Raw genomic sequence first — 18,968 nt, forward strand, 5'->3', positions numbered from 1 at the left:
AGACACCCTTGTTATTGTTATGAAGTGGAAGGCCAGCTTGGACACGGAATTGAACTTGGAAGACAGTTTCCTAATCAAGGCATATAGCCGAGGCTGGGTTAGGCCTTCACAAGTATCTACGCTGAGCATTCACTGAATGAGGAAAATTTAAATGAGACGCAATTAACAAGCAATATGAGTGCTGAGTCTGTGCTATAGAGTATACAATTCTCTCTTAAGCATTTGCAATCATATGGAGTAGTTGTTGACTTTTAACGTGTTTTTTCTGCTATGCTTCTATGTCTGTTTTGAAAAGAGAACAATGTTGAACCATCAATGGCAGTCAAAAAAGTCGCACGGGCAGCAATTGCTAAACAGGAATCCAATCATTAATTTGGAAGGTGGCTGGGTCAAGTCCATCGCTTCGGCTTCTGGGTTTTGGTAACTTTCAGGTTAGACCACAGTTCGGAAACTCCCAGTTCCCACGGGTAAGGTAATGATAATGCCGGTGCCTCACACGTGACGTTCAGGTGGTGGCATGGATCATGTCTTCGGGGTGGCCGGAGCTGTCTGTATAATCGCATTGTGATACTTCAACAAGTTCCTAAGCCGTCTAGGGAGTTACCTGCTAATGCTCATCAGATTACCCGGCAATTGTGTCAGTGACTCAGACCAAGTATTAAGTTAATGCAAATAACGTAAGGATTAAGCCTGGCTCGTTGGGCATTCTTCTAGACATATGCCTTACCGTTTCACCTGACGTATTCATTAAAATTACAAGTGTATCAGCGTGACCTTACACAGACCAAGCGAGAAAAGTGGGGCAAGCCCTGACAGTACAAGACCGTAAGTGTTCTGACCACTCGCTGGTCCGAATCCTCGCCGCCTCGACCGCTAAACGAGCCGCCGAGCCAGTCAGCTCCCCTCTGGACGCGTCCGGTACAAATGCCCCATCGCCCGCCCCTTCTCGTCACTGCGGCTTTCTCTCTCTGCTTCCTCTCGTTGGTCATCCGGCCTCTCCAGTCCCTTGCTTGCCCTCCAGTCAAGGCTCACGGACTGCTCGTTGCTCTCCTGCTTGGCCTGCGACTCGTTCAATGCTAATCGCTGGCTTCAGATCACCGATCTTGTATTTCAGCCAACCCAATCATCATTGATTGATACTCTCTTGGGACCACCCCCATCATCATTATTATCTCCGTTCACCTCGTGCTTGATTGTTATCATATCATCACCATTCTACGGACCTTGATAAGCTCTCTGGTAAGGACACATACTCTACGCTTGGATTGGTCTACCTCAACACCTTCTTCTTCCACGGTACCCGGTCATCGAATCATTATTGTCCTAGGTATGTATGAATGATAGGCCTCCCCCTTGCACAACCATTTCCGTCGGTTTCATTTCATAATTGAACACTTTATTCTTGCTCATATCCAATCGCGTTACACTGATCCCCTTTCAATTCCAAACTGACAAATCACTTTTGCCCTTGTACTTGTCTTTTCTTTTTCTTATTTTTTCTTTTTTCCCACTCGCTCCAAACCAATCTCTTGGTTATCCATATCAACCAGCACTATTGCGTCGCATTTTAGTTTCCAGCGAATTATACTGGCTTGCCAACCTGTACTCCTACTATTATTCTTCTCTTGTTGTCTGCCATTCGGGTCAATATTACGGCGCGCAGCGACAAAACCCACCCGCTGTGGCTTGTCCTCGTTTACGGATCAACCCGGGCCGGACTGACATCAGCGGTAGCCTCGAAGTAGTGCTGGGACCGCCTTTGTGCTGTTCGTCTTCTCGTTGGCAGAGCTCGCGTTCCCCTTCCTCTCATCCCCGCGAATCATCCCAGATCATCCCAGGCCCTCTCCCGTGACAACAAAAAAGCGGGATCAAATCATCGCGCTGTTTCTGCGCCCTTGATTGCTTCGAATTGGAAGCTTGCTGTCAACAGCCATTCGTCACCCCTAACCCAGGTAATTAGATATATCAAACTTTGTGTGTCAAAACGTGTTGTTGTTGCTTCGCTTTGCGGGCCGCAGACCACGCGTGATGATTCCCTCGTCTTGTTGATGTTACCCACTTCTGTACACGACTTGATTGTCGCAAGTATTCGAAGCATTGCAGAAATGCTCTACCTCCCGGTCTTTTGATGCCGTTCTGCGATATATTGACTTTTCATGCACTGTTATACCTGTCAACGTCGCGTTCTGCCCACATCTTTCCCCAATCCGCAATGCGCCCCAATCAGCACGCGTCAATCATATCTCGACTTTGACTCTATGGCCGTTTTCTAACGCTTCATGCTAGTTCAGACGTGCAGCATTGTTTACCTCCTTGCGCGCCCACATTATAGTCTCTTGTGGTCCTCATTGCCATCCGCGCGGACCAGAAGACCGGGACTTAACCGGAATTCGTATGCGTCGCATTTAGATAAGGTACGTTGGTTGCATCATAACTCCCGCTTGCCAGCGCATACATCCTTCAGCCGTGAACTGTCTAAATTGCCACGACTGAACCCCCACCATTTTTTGACACACCCCGTTTTACTTTTTGACAGCACATATTTCGCATGTGGTTAGCGGGAAAGTACATTACTGATGATTCTAGTAGAGAAGTCTGTGTGCAAGGCCCACTCAGGCCTATTGTAATATCGAATCCCCTAAGTCGCGCAGAAGTGGCATTATCATCCGAGATCGTGAGCAGGACGAATTCTCTCCCACTCGGATTCGTTGGACAGAAGTGCAGGCTACACTACCCGCACCGCCTCAAGTTTCTTCCTGCCCGTCTTATTCGTCTTGCAGAGACGTGGCCGAGCAACCTGCCACCTTTAGAAGCTGAAACAGGTTAAACAGGGGAGCCTGGCTTTTACGAGGTCAATCTCGCTGCGTAGTGACGTTCTTACTCTGGATTTTTTTACTTTTCCCGCTTGCGGCTTCGCCTCGTGCCGGCAATAGGCAATCGTGCATTGTTACCAACCAGATTGCGTTCTGTCTGACAACGCATCGAGTACCGCACTCACTCAAGGGCACCCTGTCCCGCTGCATCAGAGCCCAACCACGTTACAGTTGTGGTCAACGTATTAAGAGAGAGTATCCACAAAGAACCCAAAACATCCTGAAGAACATTGCTTGGAGTCATTTCGGCAAACAAACGGTTGTTATCTTTTGTGTTGCTGATAGCTCCAAAGTCAGTCCATTCGCGAAACAATAGTCAAGGTAAGCTTCTACGTGCAAGCGCCTTTCTATCCCCATAAGCCCCTCACTAGTGACCCAGTGACCGTTCAGCGCTGCGCTCCATACTGACGCGAAAACAGAAGCCTGCAGATTTCTGCATTTAATTCGCCGAATCATCGGTCGCAAGGGCTCGCCGCTTTTTACGACTCGATTCTTCTTATTCGCGCCCCTTCGCGATAACCTCAAAAGACCCATCCCTCTAACAACCTCTCATCCAGTCATCTGCTTCTACCTTACTTGACCTCTGCGCAGCAATCACCTACTTACTCGAGCTGTTACTGGGTTAAGTAAATCCATATTAATAAGAAGGTCTAACCAATCATCGCGTAAGGTACCAAGGTGACGGAATTACCCGTCGCGTCTCCAGCACGATGGAATACCCTCCACAATATCAACAGCCTCATGGCCAGCACCCTCACGCTCCCTCTCACATGGCCGGCCCTTACCAAACAGCGCCACAGAACGCAGGCTCAACTGTTGGGTCGATGTCGTCGCCCACAAATCCACAGGGACACATGCAGCAGCCTCACCCTGCCCATCAAGGCTCTTCGATCGTCCCATCGCAATCCCATTACCAGCAGGCTCAGAATGCCCCAGGCTCGGTACATCAGCAGATGAACTTTCCTCAGTCATATGGCGTTCCAACGGCTATGCCTCAGCCGTACGGTATCTCTCCTACGCAAGCGGCTGCAATGGCTACAGCAGCCGCGTCTGGGCAATTCTACCCACTTCACCAAGACTCGATGGCTGGCCAGATGGCACAAGGTCCCCGTGGTTCTCCTCGCATGGCCGGAGTACAAGTGAAAGGCGACCGGAATCCGCGATCGCCGCCGCAGATTTCAGGACAGATGCCCCCAATGGGCACCCAGCTATCCATGTCCCAAAATGCTCAGATGCAACAGCGTCGTATGAGTCATGTCGGTAGCCCACATGTCCAGACTACTCAACCTGTGCTCAATCATGTTGCTCGCTCTTCGGTTCCCCCGCCGATGGCGCCGCCTCCTCAGCCTGTTCAGCAAAGCCAACCGTCACCGGAGCTTGTCGCCGGTGCTGCCGAGGAGTCTCCCCTGTATGTCAACGCGAAGCAATTCCATCGCATTTTGAAACGCCGGGTTGCCCGACAGAAGTTGGAGGAACAGTTGCGGCTCACGTCAAAGGGCCGTAAACCTTATTTACACGAGTCGCGTCACAATCACGCCATGCGACGGCCGCGCGGTCCCGGTGGAAGATTCTTGACTGCCGACGAAGTAGCCGCTATGGAAAAGAAACAGGCGGCTACCGCTGCGGGCTCGGGTCAAGAAAACGTGGACTCCGGAAAGCCTGCCGGAGAGAACCCTTCATCTGCGCAAAAACGGAAGTCTAGTGAAGTTAACGACGACAACGCCAATTCAGCCAAAAAATCGAAGACTGGTGGAGCTACTCGATCAGCTGAGGATAGCGAACGTGAATCTGCAGAACCAACCGATGAGGATGGTTAAGCCTGACGAGCACGACTCTTACGCCCCGTCAGTGATGACCCCGATGACGCCATTTCGGGACGAATTTCTGTTCTGTACTTCTTTGATCGTTTCGCCACTTTTTTCTCGTAGCAAGCGATGTGTGACTACTCATCTCCAACACAACCCTTACCATTTCCCCTTTCGCAAAGTTCGCGATCTGATGTCTGTTTATATTGTTATGCTGGGACGAATTTCTGATTATTACCCCCTTGTCGATCGGCTCATTAAGTGATGTTTCCAGGATTGACCTGTATGAAATGACCCTTTTTTCTTCGATCTCCTGCTCTTTGTTTCTACCCTCTACCTCTGGCGTGGTATCTGTGCCGAGTGGGTCGCCGCTGAATGTAGCCGGCTTTGTCCTTTTTGTTTTCGCATGGCTCACTCAAACTTAAGTACTGGCAATTCCAGCCGCTCCTCAATGGCAGCATCTCCACGACTTGTGCCCGTCGCCGACAGTGCCCCCTTGTCATATATACACTGCAACCTCGACCACGCCTATTGTCTTTTTCTGCACCTTCGTTTTTCATGTTACTCGAGCTCATGTTTGGGATTTAGAAGGAAGGAATCCATCACTGGTAAAATAAGGACCAAAGAATGATTGACGGAGTGACACGGTACCACTGATATAGTGACAGCTAGTTTGAGGCAAGCCGCAAACGCTGATGGATATACGACAGAGGGATTTCCAAGATGCATCCATTACTGGAGGATTGTGGGCCAAGTCGGCCCCGTCTCTGCATCTACTTGACTTGCATGTGCAATTGTCGTGCTTTGATTACCTCCTAACCCCTTTTCACCTTACTTGGCCTTGGTCTCGCTTGGAGTCCATGAATATTATCTTTCGTCAGGCAGCGCCCGCTCAGGTGTCTGATTCAATATGTGCCACCTGATCCGCGAATTCTCGAATAGCTGGCGCTGATGATCAAAGAAAACACGATTGCCTGCCAAGGAGTAGTGGCATGAGGTGGACATTCATCTGTGCATTCATCCTCCTCCATGCCTCTTTATTTATATGATTTTTCATAAATCTGGTTTCTCATTTCATTTTCTTCTATATGACCCTGTCCAACGTGGTTTGCGAGTCGTTCTTGTGATTCCCAACGGGCAATTTCCCCGAATGTTGTGTGTACAAATATCAAGTCATACTTACCAGCATATCCGGCTTGACACACGGCGTGACCGGCTGAGTGCTGGTCTGATTGTCTACTTAGTTTGTGAATAACAGCCTTAAAAGATACTTACTATTTCGTCATACTCATTATGAAGTACTCCATAGGTAGCTAGCTGATCAGGCTAGGCTGTCACTCTAGGTCGTTCCTGGACCCTGATAGTACCATTCCCAATCAGTACTAGTGTTAGACAAGGCGGTCAGCCACCAGCCTCACTCTCTTCACCATAATGTCAGTGTTAGTCATCCATTCGCATCCGCCAGTCAACTTGCAGTTCTTCTCTCTTTCTCTCTTACCTCCCTCTCTCAGCTATCTCCTTTACTTCCTCTTTCTGCATTTCAACCATCAGACCCTGTCCCCGGGGGAACAGCAGTCTCATTCCGTCTGGATTCGTCAGATTGGACGTGATTGGTGTGTGATACTTCTTTCAAAGGCTACTTGTAGGTTGCCTGCCTTGCCCATCTTCTCTTTTATTCCATCGTGTGTCCTGTCACTATCAAGTCACCCTTTGTCTTTTGCCTTCCTTCTATTCCCAGCTCAATTCCTTTCGGGACGAAGCTCCCCAGTCATTGACTCTAGATTAATTGCCTTCCGACAACTATTGTCTTTTCCATCTGTCTTACCTGGGTGTCGTCGATCATCGTCGCGCCGTCCGCGGCCCTCGAGATTCTCCGTACCTCAGTCGCATATCTCTACTCTTTCTTTCTTCAACTCTCTCTTTCGCTCTTAGGAGCGCGCTCATCTCCTATACTTATACTCCTTTTTTCCTCGCTTTATTCTTGTCGTTCTCGTTCTTCTGTCAATATGTCTTCCATGCCCTCCTTCGCCATGCTACGGGCGACTACCTCATCTTCTCTTCACCCCGACCCGTCCCTGTCATCCTCTACAGCGTACAAGCTGCCAGACACTCATATTAAGTGAACGAACTTGTTCTAATGTTGACGATATCGGGTCTTAGCTTACTTTTGCGCTTTCCGCTCTCGCACGCGACCACTCCGGGCCTTCTTAAGCCACTGCCATTTCGCACCGTGCTCTCCTCTTATCACACAACGCTCGCGCCATAACTCAACGTACCCTGTGACATCAACAGATACCAGTTTCGAGGTTTTACGCGCTGGAACACGCGCCATAATGGACTCATACGAGAGTTTTGGATCACCCGGGAGGAACCGGGAGGGAGATCCTTACGCGGCTCGAGCGCAAACGGATTCTTACCGGCGCAGGTCACCTGGTAAGTACCTAAGAACAGTCAATGACGATCTTTTGAAACTAATCACTATCCGCCCTTCCCAGGAGCCCAAGACCGGCGTCGTGGTACACGGGGCCGTTCTCGCTCTCCAGTTATGATTGATCGTTACGAACCCTCAGTTCGCCGCCCTTCTCGCGACGATTACTATGCCTCGACTCGCGAGAATCCCTTTCGAGAGCGGGAGGACCGGCGTGCTGCTCCGTCGCCAACCGTTGCCAATATCGACCGTTACGTTCCTGGACAAGAGTCTGGCAAAAGACCACTTCCGACGAACCCTCTTCCGAACCCGCTAAACCTTGACTTTCAAGTTGGATTCAATTGGTTCGCAGAATGGTGGCGTGCTGAGCAATCCATCAAAGAGGAGAAAGATCGGGCAAAATACGGCGGACGGCGCCCATCCGATCGTGTCAAGGGGGAACGCGAGGCTCGCGAGGACAGGGAAAGAGAAAGAGCGCAGATCCAGGCTGCTTATGACACTTACAAAGTGGACCTCCAAATTAAGATGTCAAGGGCGTTTGTTCAACATCATCGAAATGAGGAGTGGTTCAAGGAGCGCTATGTTCCTGAAGTCAGAGACCCTCTTCGCCGACGCCTGATGGATTTCCGTGTGGGTGCTTATCAGCAATGGGAGCGGGATCTTGAAGGCGGTCTGTTTGATGATTTCACTTTGGAAGGGATCTACAAGACTGAAAGCGATGGCGCAGGTGGTGTTATCGAGAAGGAAGAAGGCGAAACAACTGCCGTTGGCGAGACACTGGGTGTTTTGGACTTGCTTCCTGTCAGAGGTGGCGACTTGCGCGATGAGGCTTTGTCACAGCCAGCCTTGCTGATTAAGACTTTGGCACCCAATGTGAGCCGTGCGAAGATTGAAGAATTCTGCAAGGAGCATCTGGGGGAGCAGGACGGCGGCTTCAAGTGGCTCAGCCTGAGCGATCCGAATCCTTCGAAGAAGTTCCACCGAATGGGTTGGATTATGCTCCACCCAGCTCCAGAGAGCGCAGTGATTGAGAGAGGAGATGGCCGAGAGGAGGAAGGCGAGGAAATGGATCATGATCAGGGTGCCAATGGGTCCGCAACTGTATCTGCGGCTGAGAAGGCACTGGAAGCTGTCAACGACAAGACAATCCATGATCCCGTTCACGGAGATTTTGTCTGCCATGTCGGTGTACACGTCCCACCTTCCCAGACACGCAAAAAGGCTTTGTGGGATCTATTCTCCGCCCCAGAGCGTATCGAACGTGATCTTGAACTGGCCCGACGTTTAGTCTGTAAGCTTGATGCTGAAATGGGTGGAAACGCCGATGGTTATTCCAAAATTGAAGACCGTGTTGAGGAGCTGCGCGGAAAGGGTTGGCTTCAGCCTCCTGTCACAGGCCCTGTCAGTGTCAAGAAGCGGAAACCTGACTTTGATCCCGCTGATATTGACGAGGGTGAGGCGGAAGAAGGTGAAGAGCAAGAAGGATGGGACGATGACGAAGTCGATGATGAAGAACTTCTGGCCAAGAAGAAAAAGTTGGACCTTGCGGTCGAATATCTACGCAGAGTCTACAACTTTTGCTTTTTCTGCGTTTTCGAGAGCGACTCGGTGCACGAACTTGCACGCAAGTGTCCTGGAGGTCATCTTCGTCGGCCGCGAGCCGGCCTCACCAGCCAGTCGAAAGCCGTCGCCAGAGCCAGTGCCCTTGGACAGCCTTTCCCTGTGAAGAAAAAGGAGCCCAGCGAAGAGGGGGAGGAACAGCCGCCTGTAGAGGAGAAGAGAACGCACCGTTTGTCTAAGGCGGAGCAACAACTTCAGCGCGCGTTTAACTGGGTCCGGACTTTTGAAGATAAGCTCTTGCAGATTCTCGAGCCAGATAATGTGGATATTAGGAAACTCGGTGGCAAGCCCGTGGAGGAGGCCCTTGAGGAGGAATTATCGAAATTTGTCAAGCAGGAAGACGAAGCGAAGTTCCGGTGTAAGGTGCCGGAGTGCACAAAGCTTTTCAAGGCCGAGCACTTCTGGCGCAAGCATGTGGAGAAACGCCACACTGAATGGTTTGAGAACATCAAGAGTGATGTAAGTTGCGCAACCATGTCCCAGACTGGATGGAGCTTACAGCTAACAAATACAATAGCTCTCTCTGGTCAATTCTTACGTTCTCGATCCTGCTCGAATTGCCCCCTCGCGTTCCGATGCCAACAGCAATGGTCATTTCCCTCTTAGCTCCAGTCAAAACCAGGCCGGCACCCCTCGTGGTTTCAGCTTGGCCAATTTGCCGCCTTATCTTGCAAACAACGTCAACATCCCTGGTGGAACTCATGGTCTCCCCGGCGCTGCTGGTATTCCGGGCTTCATGAACGTAAATAACCAGGCCTGGAACGCGAACGGCTTGGTAACCGGCGAGCATGCTGCTAGTCTCCATCATCCTGGTGTCATCCGTCGTGGTGGGGGTCGTTACAACAACCGGTCCGGACCGTATGACCGGCGTGGCAACCGTCAAGGCGCTTCTGGTGGAGGTCATCTGAGCCCCGTCCGTGGCATGCCGAGTATGTACAGTGCCGGAGGTCGTATGGGAGCGAGTGGTGCAGTGCCGTATATTCCTCCTGGCCACCCTGCCGCCGCTGCGTTGATGGGAGCAGGTCCATTTCCTGATGCGATGGGATCGGGACCTGGCCAGCAGGGCATGGGACCCCGCGAAGCTACTCAGGGCCGCAGCATTAAGAGCTATGAGGACCTCGACGCTGTCGGCGGAGCAGGCAGTGGTGAATTGAATTACTAAGCTGTGGCTTACGAGTCTCGTTTCTTGGTCTAGCCGGATTTTCGCCTGGATCCCCTTCTTTCCACCTTCACTTCTTCGATCGCCAACTTGACAAAGCTTTTCCTTTCTAGGGATGTGCACCAGTTCCTTTGCGGCGGTTTAGTTCTCTTTGTGTCCGGATCAATATCTGCCACTGAAAAATTTTTTTACATACTTTGATAAATGCTGTGATTCCGCATAATTCAGCCATACACTTTTCCTTTCCTTTCTTTTCCCTGTCTACATTATCACTGGCGTGGTTCTCCTTTCATCAGACTGGTACCTCATTTTCTATCCCTTGTACTCTCTTTCCTTTTTACTTTCTTCTGTTTCAAGGTCCTCTGGGATTTCATTCATGGACCTCCGGCATCCTCTAAGTGTACCATACTTGCGACTGAGATCTAGGAGTTAATGAATTGTCTTTGTTGAGTATGTTCCTGGATAGTTGTAGACATCTGACAAGATATTGGTGAGTTAGGTTGATCGTAGATAAGCTGCTTGGTACAGAAAGTGATCCTTTCCAAGATGAACCTTAACACTGAGAGATGTATGCCATAAACGGTGACACTGATTCTCTGTGTACAGAAATAAGTGTGTGATTACATATAAAAACACGAAAGGCGCCCGCGTGCCCCCCGCCCCAACGCCCCTAAACAAATTTCCGTGGTGACAACTGAAAGAGAAACTCGCCGCAGACTTATCCCACGATAAGCTAAGCCAGAGACATGACCAACCCCTTCTTAATGGCGTCACGTTCTTCCTTACCGAGGGGGTCCTTACCGTCAAAGCTCGCCTTCTTGCGGTCTGCTGAACTCCAGGTGGTGATGTCCAGGGCGTCGCCGCCAATCCGAGTCTTGAACCCTTTTCGGCCGTCATGGTAGCAGCCGTGACGGTCGACGTACTCTTTGGTAGCGCCACTCAAGTTCCAGGGGTCACCGAAAGGCTTCTCGTCACGCTCGGGCAGTTCAGCTCCGTCATCCAGGTCCTCGATGACCTCGTCAATGCCTGTGGGCCCGACAAGCTTAATGTTGTATTTCTTGGCGTAGGCGAGGATGTGGGAATGGAAATCCGACCGAATAAAGGTGAAGGTCTCGTCTGTTCCATCATTTTTCTTAATCTCGTCTGTGACATCCTCGAGGTCAAGGATGTCCTCAGTGGCAGCAAGCTTAATGTAGAGAGCCATTATGAATCCGAGATTTTTAACCTCAGAATCTGGCTTCAGGAGGTTAAGGTGCTCAAGCTTCGCGAGCATCGCAAGGAACGTGCGGCCAGCCAATACAAGGGTGGCGTAGACGGCGGCGGAGTCGTCGATGCTGTAGTCGAAGAAAGGAGGGTCAGCATTTACTTTCATACAGCGTAATCCAAGAGGTCTTACAAGTTCAACGGGGCTAAAGCGTCGCTCATGTATAGCATTGCTGTAGCCTCGCAAATTGCCCACTGCTCTTCCCAATCAAAGAAGGCCTCGACATAGTCAATGAATAGGTTTTGCACGACCTCGAGCGCGCCATAGCCCTCATGGTCGTTGAAGGTATACATGTTGAAGGCGTCTGGGCAGCGAAGGTCCAGAAAAGTATGCTGAGTGAACCACTTGCTCTTGCCCGCGTTGCTCAAAATTAGAGGATGATTGGGGTGCTCTGCTGCGGGCTTGTTGCACAGGCATGTCTTTCCCGCGTCGCAGGAGGTTTTCGACGTTTCATCTTCCCTGTCATCTTCATTTTCGCGGTCGTCTTCGTCTTCCCAATCGCTTTCATCTTTTCGGTCGTCTCCATCGTCGAACGGCAGCCGACAGATGCATACATAGGAATATGCCTTCACGGGATCCTCGATGGAGGACTTATATGCAGCGTCAGCATTGCCAGATCCGGAGATGCGCGACCAGCGCGTGCTCTTCATTGTGCGGGGGCCGTCCGATCTTGCGTCGCTGTCCACTTTGGCTTTCTTAGAGCCGCTAGAGGACGTGTTCGAAGCAGAGCGTTTCGGAGGCATGATAACAATAATCTACGGCCGAGGGCAATGAGTTCGACACAGCAATGTGCGGGACGGGTTCAGGACTCAGTGTTGATATATTCATCGTTTGTTGATGGTTTGTCGGTCAGGAGTAAGCCAAGACATCCGTATCACATCGGCTCCACCGTCCTATCCATCCGATCATGACCTTCGTCTCATCTAGTTATCCACATGCGGAAGACTTTGTAGTCTTGTAGAGGGGATGATCAAGTTAGCATATCGACGCCTACTGATATGAAGAGACTTGCAATAATCGTCTATTGATGAGGCCGTTCATGATTCGCCAGTAAGCCAAGCCAGAAGAATGACATCATCGGATATCTTTGGGCTTTTAGATATCAAATTGCGGTATTAGGGCATCTCAATGACTACTTCATCGCGACCGTCTCGCCACTGCGCGCCCATTCTGCGAATTCTTCGTTCGCTGGCTAAGAACAGGAGGAGATACATGTGAAGCGCGATCTCCCCCCACGCGTAGAGTTTCAGTATCACGGGCCGAACAAAGCTGTGGGGATTAGTCTTTCCATCAGATACGATCGGCGCTGTCGTTCTCTGTGGCATGATCTGGCGGTTGGTTGAATCTGAGCAGAGAGTTTCAGGCGCATCTTCCAATAAGCACCAGACACCCCAACCAGCCCGACCGTCCTTAGAGATGAAATCCGACAGGAAAGACCAGAAGCGGGAAAAACAGGCTAAATCCCAGTTCCGAGCCTCATTTTCCAGTAGACCAGGAGTGCCATGGGGTCTGTCTCTTTCAAGCTGCAGAATATTGATGCGGAGGTACCAATGACCCCTTTCCAACCGCTCCAAGTCCCTAGTTTGTTTCACAGGCTTATACGTTCGTGCTGGTTTCAAACGCCTTGTCAACATGGCCAGAGTGGGGGTGACGTGGGTTACAAATTGCTCCTTGGACACCGGAGGAAGCGAGGGCTGGATGGCTAATGGAAGACCATCAAGGCATACTTGTGGTGGTCTCTCGGGATCTGGTTGTGAGGTGATCTGCAAAACAGGATGAGGATCAGCCAGCTCGCAATTTCCTTGGCGCTCTTCGTTCAACTTGGGAGCAAGTATGAGAGCGTCAGAGACTGGTGCAACTTCCTGTAGCATCGACGATAACCCTGAACAATGTCGTTTGGTGGGAGGAGAGCCAAGGGCTACATAGGGGACCGGGCGAAGCAGGCCTTCAGCTTGGCCACGTATCGCTTCTGGCTGCGAGTCGGGTATGACACTGAGCGGACTCTCGAGCGAATCTTTTACAGCGCGCTCATTTTGCGGCTGAGGGAGTAGTGAGACGGGGCTGATTTGACGGCCATTATCACCCTCGGCATCTGAAAGAATCGTCGAGTCTTTGATCGTTAGTGTTGTTGAACCAGCAGTAGCGTTGAATAGTCCCTCATGCCCTGGGGTGGATCTGGCTGCATTGGAGCGTTTCACTTCCACATCTTCATCGGGAATCGTGCTCTGTGAGTTAGGAAAGAACGGTTGAATGCAACTCGATCCTCCCCTGGGGTCTGCATCAACGGGTTGATCCGTAGACATTGACTGCCCCGTAGCAGGTGCATCATGGCTCCCTCGACGCTCATCGGACGACAAGGTGATGAGCTGCTGCGACAGACTCTGAAATCCAAGAATAGCCTCGACCTGAGCTCGATATCGGACATCATCCCGGGCTCCGCTGGGAGCGGAGATGTGGACGAGGATCTCGGAATGCTTCATGGCAAGAACATCGAGATTTCTGATTGGGCATGGTGATCAGCTTTAATCAGCCTGAATGCAGAAAAATGCTGATCTTCATCCAACATGCGAATAACGATGGGCAGATGATGCTCAGATCGTAACTAGTGCATCGTCAATCCGGCATGATCAACTCAAGGAAGTGTTCGATTGGTGCCGTTGAAGAAGCAAAAAAAGTTGGAGATCCAGACTTGGCCTTCTCAGGCTGCAAGGCACCAATCCCAGTCAGCTGAGGGGACGTGGTTTCCCACTTGGGACTGACCCATTGATTTTCCTCTATGGGCGCCTGGCGGCCTGAGGCTAGCGATCGACCATCGACAGTCAATAGTCTCTTCCTAGGAGGTCTGAGCATCGCCGATCACCCAGCCTCGACTTAAAGGATTACGCTCCTCGGCTCCAGGAATCCAGGTCTGTGTTTCAACCGGGAACCTTGAGTATCGATCTGGTTTAGGTAAGTTTCACAGCTATGGTCATACTCGGTGATGATAGCTGCTCATCATTAGCTTCCTTATGCTATGCTATGCTATGCTGTTGGTGGTCATGCGCTACCAAGTAGTACCGTACTACCAACAAGCAAGAACCAGATTTCGTATTTCTGGATTCGGGTTTCTGACAATTACTTTTGTAGATCGGTCTTCGAACGTGTTCGCACATGCCCGGAAAAAGGTGTTCCAGAGAGTAATTTATTGATACCGGCGATTGTCTTGGTCCCCGACAGGAATCGAGACCCTCACGCAAGGTTGCACCAACGAGGGAGAGAGGTGGGTAACAAAATAAAGAGGGGGAAAAAGGAATTGAAGACGTTAATAATCCGGTTAAGTTACATCACCTTTGTCGGCTTCCAACGCTCATAGTATCGACTCCGAGTAATTGCAGGGAAGGATGCGAAATACTGAAGCAGGCAAATAATGGGTTTCTTCTATGCAACAACTCAGTTCTGCCGTTTCCTTTCCATCCACTTCAGGTCCCCGCTGCATGTCACCATTGCTTAGCTTGGTAATGAGCAACGTTCCAACTTGCGTTCCTGTCAAACAGCTGAACTGCTCGATTGCTTGCATTCCTCCCCCTTACGCAGAAAGGAGGGAAAAAAGGACAGAAGCAGAGACTGAGAAGAGAACCCAACACATGGCGTTCGGATGATGTTGGACGCTCTTGAAAGAGAACACACAAGACCGAACGAGTGTACGACAATTAGACTACGAGATTCCCTACTTTATCCTGGCTAGTGTGGCGACAGACGGACCGAGCGCTGAGATCTCTCAATCTATCTAGGCTAATGCTGGTCTAGAGAGAATCAAGCGCTCTGAATGGCCAACAAAATCGATAGATCTCGTCAATCAGATCCATTGTTGACACACATGGTGCGTGACGCAGCATGACTGATCTAACTTCTACACATGAAATGCTGGAGAATGAGGCCGAATCCAAGCCGATGGGTCTTGCGTCCACAGTTACACTACCCAGTCGGAACTCTGAAGGGAACACTGACAGGGGCAGAATGCAGCCTACTGCAGCTCTTGCGAACAGGAATCAGGGACACGAGCATTGCTTCTCCAGAAGGATCCTATCTTATCATTGGTCAGTAATGTGAACGATCATATCCATACCTTAGGCAATAACTTTCACTGGCATTGGAGTTGAAGTGGGAAGGTAAGAACATGACTATTGTCTGCAGAGTTAGTACCTGTCTAGCCGATCGCACATGAGGTGATGCGAACGTCTTGGGTCATCTGCTCCTCCGCACGGGTGGATGCATTTCTTTTTGCAAGGGTTTCCAACCGTCCATCTTTGCTTTTGTCACTGCTCTTATTGATTACCTATTGATTTGGGGGATGATCGCTGTCGAATAGCCTTCTCAGTTCTCACAACTGAGAAGGGTACTAAGGTATTAGTAATGACGGGAGTCGTTAACTAGTGTCCTCCGTATTATTACTCTATCGGTATCTGAGGGGCAGAAATTACCAAGCAGAGAGAGAAACCGGGTGGCGCGGTGCTAAACGAACAACCAGATCTCCACTTTTCGTCGACCCGCGGCCAGATCTGTTGAGCTTCGCGCCGACCATGGAATTGAAGCTCGACGGAGTTACCCGGCATCTAGTCTATGCTAGGTAAAGAATATAGATAGACAGATTTACGGGGTCTCCAAGGCAGGGTGGCAAATAGTGAGCCCAGATCAAGTCTTAGCATTATTAGTATCTCAAATTAATACCCCTCTACATTGTTACTGAATGAATTCCTTAGAGATTATTGAGGAACGGATCTCCCCGGCATTCTCCAGTGTGCCGGGCCACTCATCCTAGTTACCATAGTACGGAGTGGTAACCACTAGATGACTAGCGTCGGGAATTCAAATATCCAAGACTCCAAAGTCAAAAAGCCAAAAAGTCGATCAAGTAAAGTAGACGCTGAGGAACGATGGAAGTATTCATGATTATTTGATTGCGCACAACAAAGATCAGGTGTCTGCGGGTTGGCCCCGTTTCTGGCCTTGGCCCATGGACAATCACCTGGTCCAAGTGGGATCCCCGTTCCTAGTTTAGTTCATCTACACATTACAGTAGTAGTAGTAGCACTCTAGATAGATAATAATAATAACAAGAATGATGGTTCGCAAGGCGCATTATGGAGTTGTTAGCCACCGATCTATCCGTAAATTGAGCTCTACTACATCACGATCATACATTCATACTAATAAAATAGTCGACCCTACTGGGCCCCGTCGACTTTACCAGTCACTTTAGTCGACTCCGTACACTTTCAGTCGATCTTTCTCAAGTCTTCTCCCACTCCTAGTTCCCCGTCCCACTCCCCGTTCGTCTTCCACTCCTCTTCTTAGTCTTGTGGCCCTCTCTGCCTTTCAGACTCCAAAAACCGTTCGAAACCTTAAAAAAATCCATTCCTTGAACTCATCACTTTTCCATCTCTGCGTTGCTGCACTATCCGTCACTGCACTCTCCGTTCCTTTATCATTTCGTTTGTTCTTCATTGTCCTTCCATCACTTGGCAATCTTAAGGATCGACTGGACTTCTCACAGCCATCGCTTTGCAAATCGTGACCTGCTCTTTAACTCTATTCTATCGTGTGCGCATCGGGGAAGACTTAACTGTTCGCTCCGTACGTTCAAATCGTGGGAGTTGAAGTTCCAATGGTGTTTCAATGGTGAGAACGCCGGGCGCCATATATTCTTTCTCGTATAATCTTTAGGAGAAAACTGACAGACTGTCTAGATGCTTTGAATGCCAATATTTACGCCCAAGGGTATTCTTAGAGCCGCCGTTAGTTCTCGACCACGTCCAATCGAAGTTGCGATCCTCCATCTACTGTGAAACGCGCCGGTCGCATCCGACATCTCTGAGCCTGTTCGCAGACAAATATCACCACAATGGCTTCGATGAACGGAGGGGTTGTGCCCGTGGACTATGGACACACACGGGGTAGGTCATAACCCTCCGCGTTCGTGTTCTTGGATCTCAAATCATTGTACCTCCTTGGCCGCCGGTGTACTTCAGCCATCACAAGCCCCATTGTTTTACCCATGTGCAATATGAACCATCCGCAATGCTTAATTCCAAATTCATGGAATGTGGCCGGGTGATCGTCATGTCAAACTCGGAGATGGACATTCTCTGGCCATGCAGGGTCGATTATCATTGATCAGATGACATTCCATCCATTCGGTTTGTCAGTTCCGGAATGCTTCAGAGTGATGTCGTCGGGCTCTCTTAGATCTGTTGCTGCCTGCTTCTTCGTGATGAGTTTTAGTATACATACATGTGCTAATCAGATGCTATTGCAGGAGCCCCCTCACAAACCAGCTTGAAAACCCCCACCTCAATGAGCACAAACTTCTTTCAGTTTTTTGGAGGGCAGAAAAAGGTTACCCGAGGTTTGTATTCCATATCTTTCTGGGTGCCTTTCTGGCCATCGTTAATCAGGATGGTACCTACTAGATGGCCAACCCGCCAAACGACGAGGTCCCAAGCCAGACAGCAGGCCTGCCTTGACACGACGACAGGAATTGAATCGGCAGGCACAAAGAACCCACCGCGAGCGCAAAGAGCAATACATCCGGTCCCTGGAAACTGAAGTTTCCCGACTCCGGGAGGCTTTCACTCAGGAGATGTCTGCAGCGAACCTCGCCGTTGTCCAACATCGAGAAATGCTGCAGACGGTGAACGATGAGAATGCGATCTTGAAGGAACTTCTTACCGCCCATGGGATTCAATTTGAGGCGGAGTTGGAGCGTCGCAGGGCGCAACGACGCTCAGCAGGCCGAGGTTTCCAGTCGAGCCCGTTGGCCGGTAGTAGTGTGGTATCTCAGGCGCCGGCAGCACCAGCAGCCTCCAACGGCAACACCTATACCACACCACCAACCACAGTATCGAACGTCTCGTCAGACGTGAGTCCTCTGGCGAATGGGATGGAACGGGTGGATATATCCCCCACGCACGAAATCACTCCTCCACCCCCTATTTCCATGACGGCTTCGTCGTGCGAGATACCAGCCAATCTCGATCTATCGGCCATTGCTCGAAATCAAGAACCTGTCCAGGCTGTTGGGGGTATATTCGAGGTGGACCCCCAGCTTCAGATCGATTTTATACTCACGTATGCCGCCCGCGCCTACCCGTCTTTATCTATCAATGCTAACAAGTGCAGATTGGAATCCCCATGCCGCGAACACACCGACTATTTGTGTCGAAGATCTGTCACCGAAGCAGATGACGAGGACATGCCATTCTCAGGCCACGCTCTGATGGCCACCTGCCCCCCGCCGAGTTACATTGCCAACACAACGCCAGAGCAAGCCTATCCACACAAAACCTACGATCTTCCGCATGCAAACCTGACAACTCTACTCAATCTCAGCCGACAGCTAGTGACAGAGGGCCAGATCACCCCAATCATGGCGCTGCAGTGTCTGAAGAACCACGAACTGTACCGCACCCTGACCAAGGATGATGTCAAGATCATCATTGAGACGCTCAACACCAAAGTGCGATGTTATGGCTTTGGAGCCGTTGTCGAAGACTTTGAGCTCATGGACTGCCTAAGCAGTGTCTTGGGGACCAAGGTGGATACCAGGTTCTCCTGCGCGGGCGACGATACGATGTACTCGTGATGCGATATCTGATACCTCTTTTTCTCAAGCGGACTGGGGAGTGTGGAGTTCTTTTCTTCTCAGAAAAAGTGGATGTAAGTGAATGGAAGGTTTGGCGATTCTTTCTTTTTTAACCTCCTTTCGTTTCTTTTCTTTTCTTTTCTTTTTTTTTTCTTTCATGGAACAGATGACTGGTTCTTGGTTCTTTTATCTTCTGGC

The 18,968-nt window shown here is 50.2% G+C and overlaps 5 protein-coding genes across 5 annotated transcripts; 3 read left to right on the top strand and 2 right to left on the bottom strand.

The window, feature by feature from the left end:
* Positions 1-3,583: 3,583 nt before the first annotated feature.
* On the top strand, positions 3,584-4,690 carry hapB (CCAAT-binding transcription factor subunit HAPB; the record flags this gene model as incomplete). Its single annotated transcript, XM_033556458.2, has 1 exon — positions 3,584-4,690. The coding sequence occupies one exon, from the start codon at positions 3,584-3,586 to the stop codon at positions 4,688-4,690; it is 1,107 nt and encodes a 368-aa protein (XP_033412349.2).
* A 2,321-nt stretch (positions 4,691-7,011) lies between these two features.
* ALT_3623 (putative arsenite resistance protein Ars2) lies at positions 7,012-9,888 on the top strand (the record flags this gene model as incomplete). Its single annotated transcript, XM_033556457.2, has 3 exons — positions 7,012-7,111; positions 7,174-9,185; positions 9,244-9,888. The coding sequence occupies 3 exons, from the start codon at positions 7,012-7,014 to the stop codon at positions 9,886-9,888; spliced, it is 2,757 nt and encodes a 918-aa protein (XP_033412348.1).
* A 730-nt stretch (positions 9,889-10,618) lies between these two features.
* Positions 10,619-11,892, bottom strand: ALT_3624 (uncharacterized protein; the record flags this gene model as incomplete). The annotated part of the gene is made up of 2 exons (XM_033556456.2): positions 10,619-11,219; positions 11,282-11,892. 2 exons carry the CDS (start codon positions 11,890-11,892, stop codon positions 10,619-10,621), a joined length of 1,212 nt encoding a protein of 403 aa, XP_033412347.2.
* Positions 11,893-12,264: 372 nt separating this feature from the next.
* Positions 12,265-13,629, bottom strand: ALT_3625 (uncharacterized protein; the record flags this gene model as incomplete). The annotated part of the gene is made up of 1 exon (XM_033556455.2): positions 12,265-13,629. One exon carries the CDS (start codon positions 13,627-13,629, stop codon positions 12,265-12,267), a length of 1,365 nt encoding a protein of 454 aa, XP_033412346.2.
* Positions 13,630-17,482: 3,853 nt separating this feature from the next.
* Positions 17,483-18,770, top strand: flbB (the record flags this gene model as incomplete). The annotated part of the gene is made up of 2 exons (XM_089599608.1): positions 17,483-17,534; positions 17,599-18,770. The coding sequence occupies 2 exons, from the start codon at positions 17,483-17,485 to the stop codon at positions 18,768-18,770; spliced, it is 1,224 nt and encodes a 407-aa protein (XP_089455946.1).
* Between the last annotated feature and the right edge of the window lie 198 nt (positions 18,771-18,968).

This window comes from Aspergillus lentulus (assembly GCF_001445615.1).
Source record: "Aspergillus lentulus DNA, contig: Alt08, strain: IFM 54703, whole genome shotgun sequence".
In the NCBI taxonomy this organism is placed as follows: Eukaryota; Fungi; Ascomycota; class Eurotiomycetes; order Eurotiales; family Aspergillaceae; genus Aspergillus; species Aspergillus lentulus.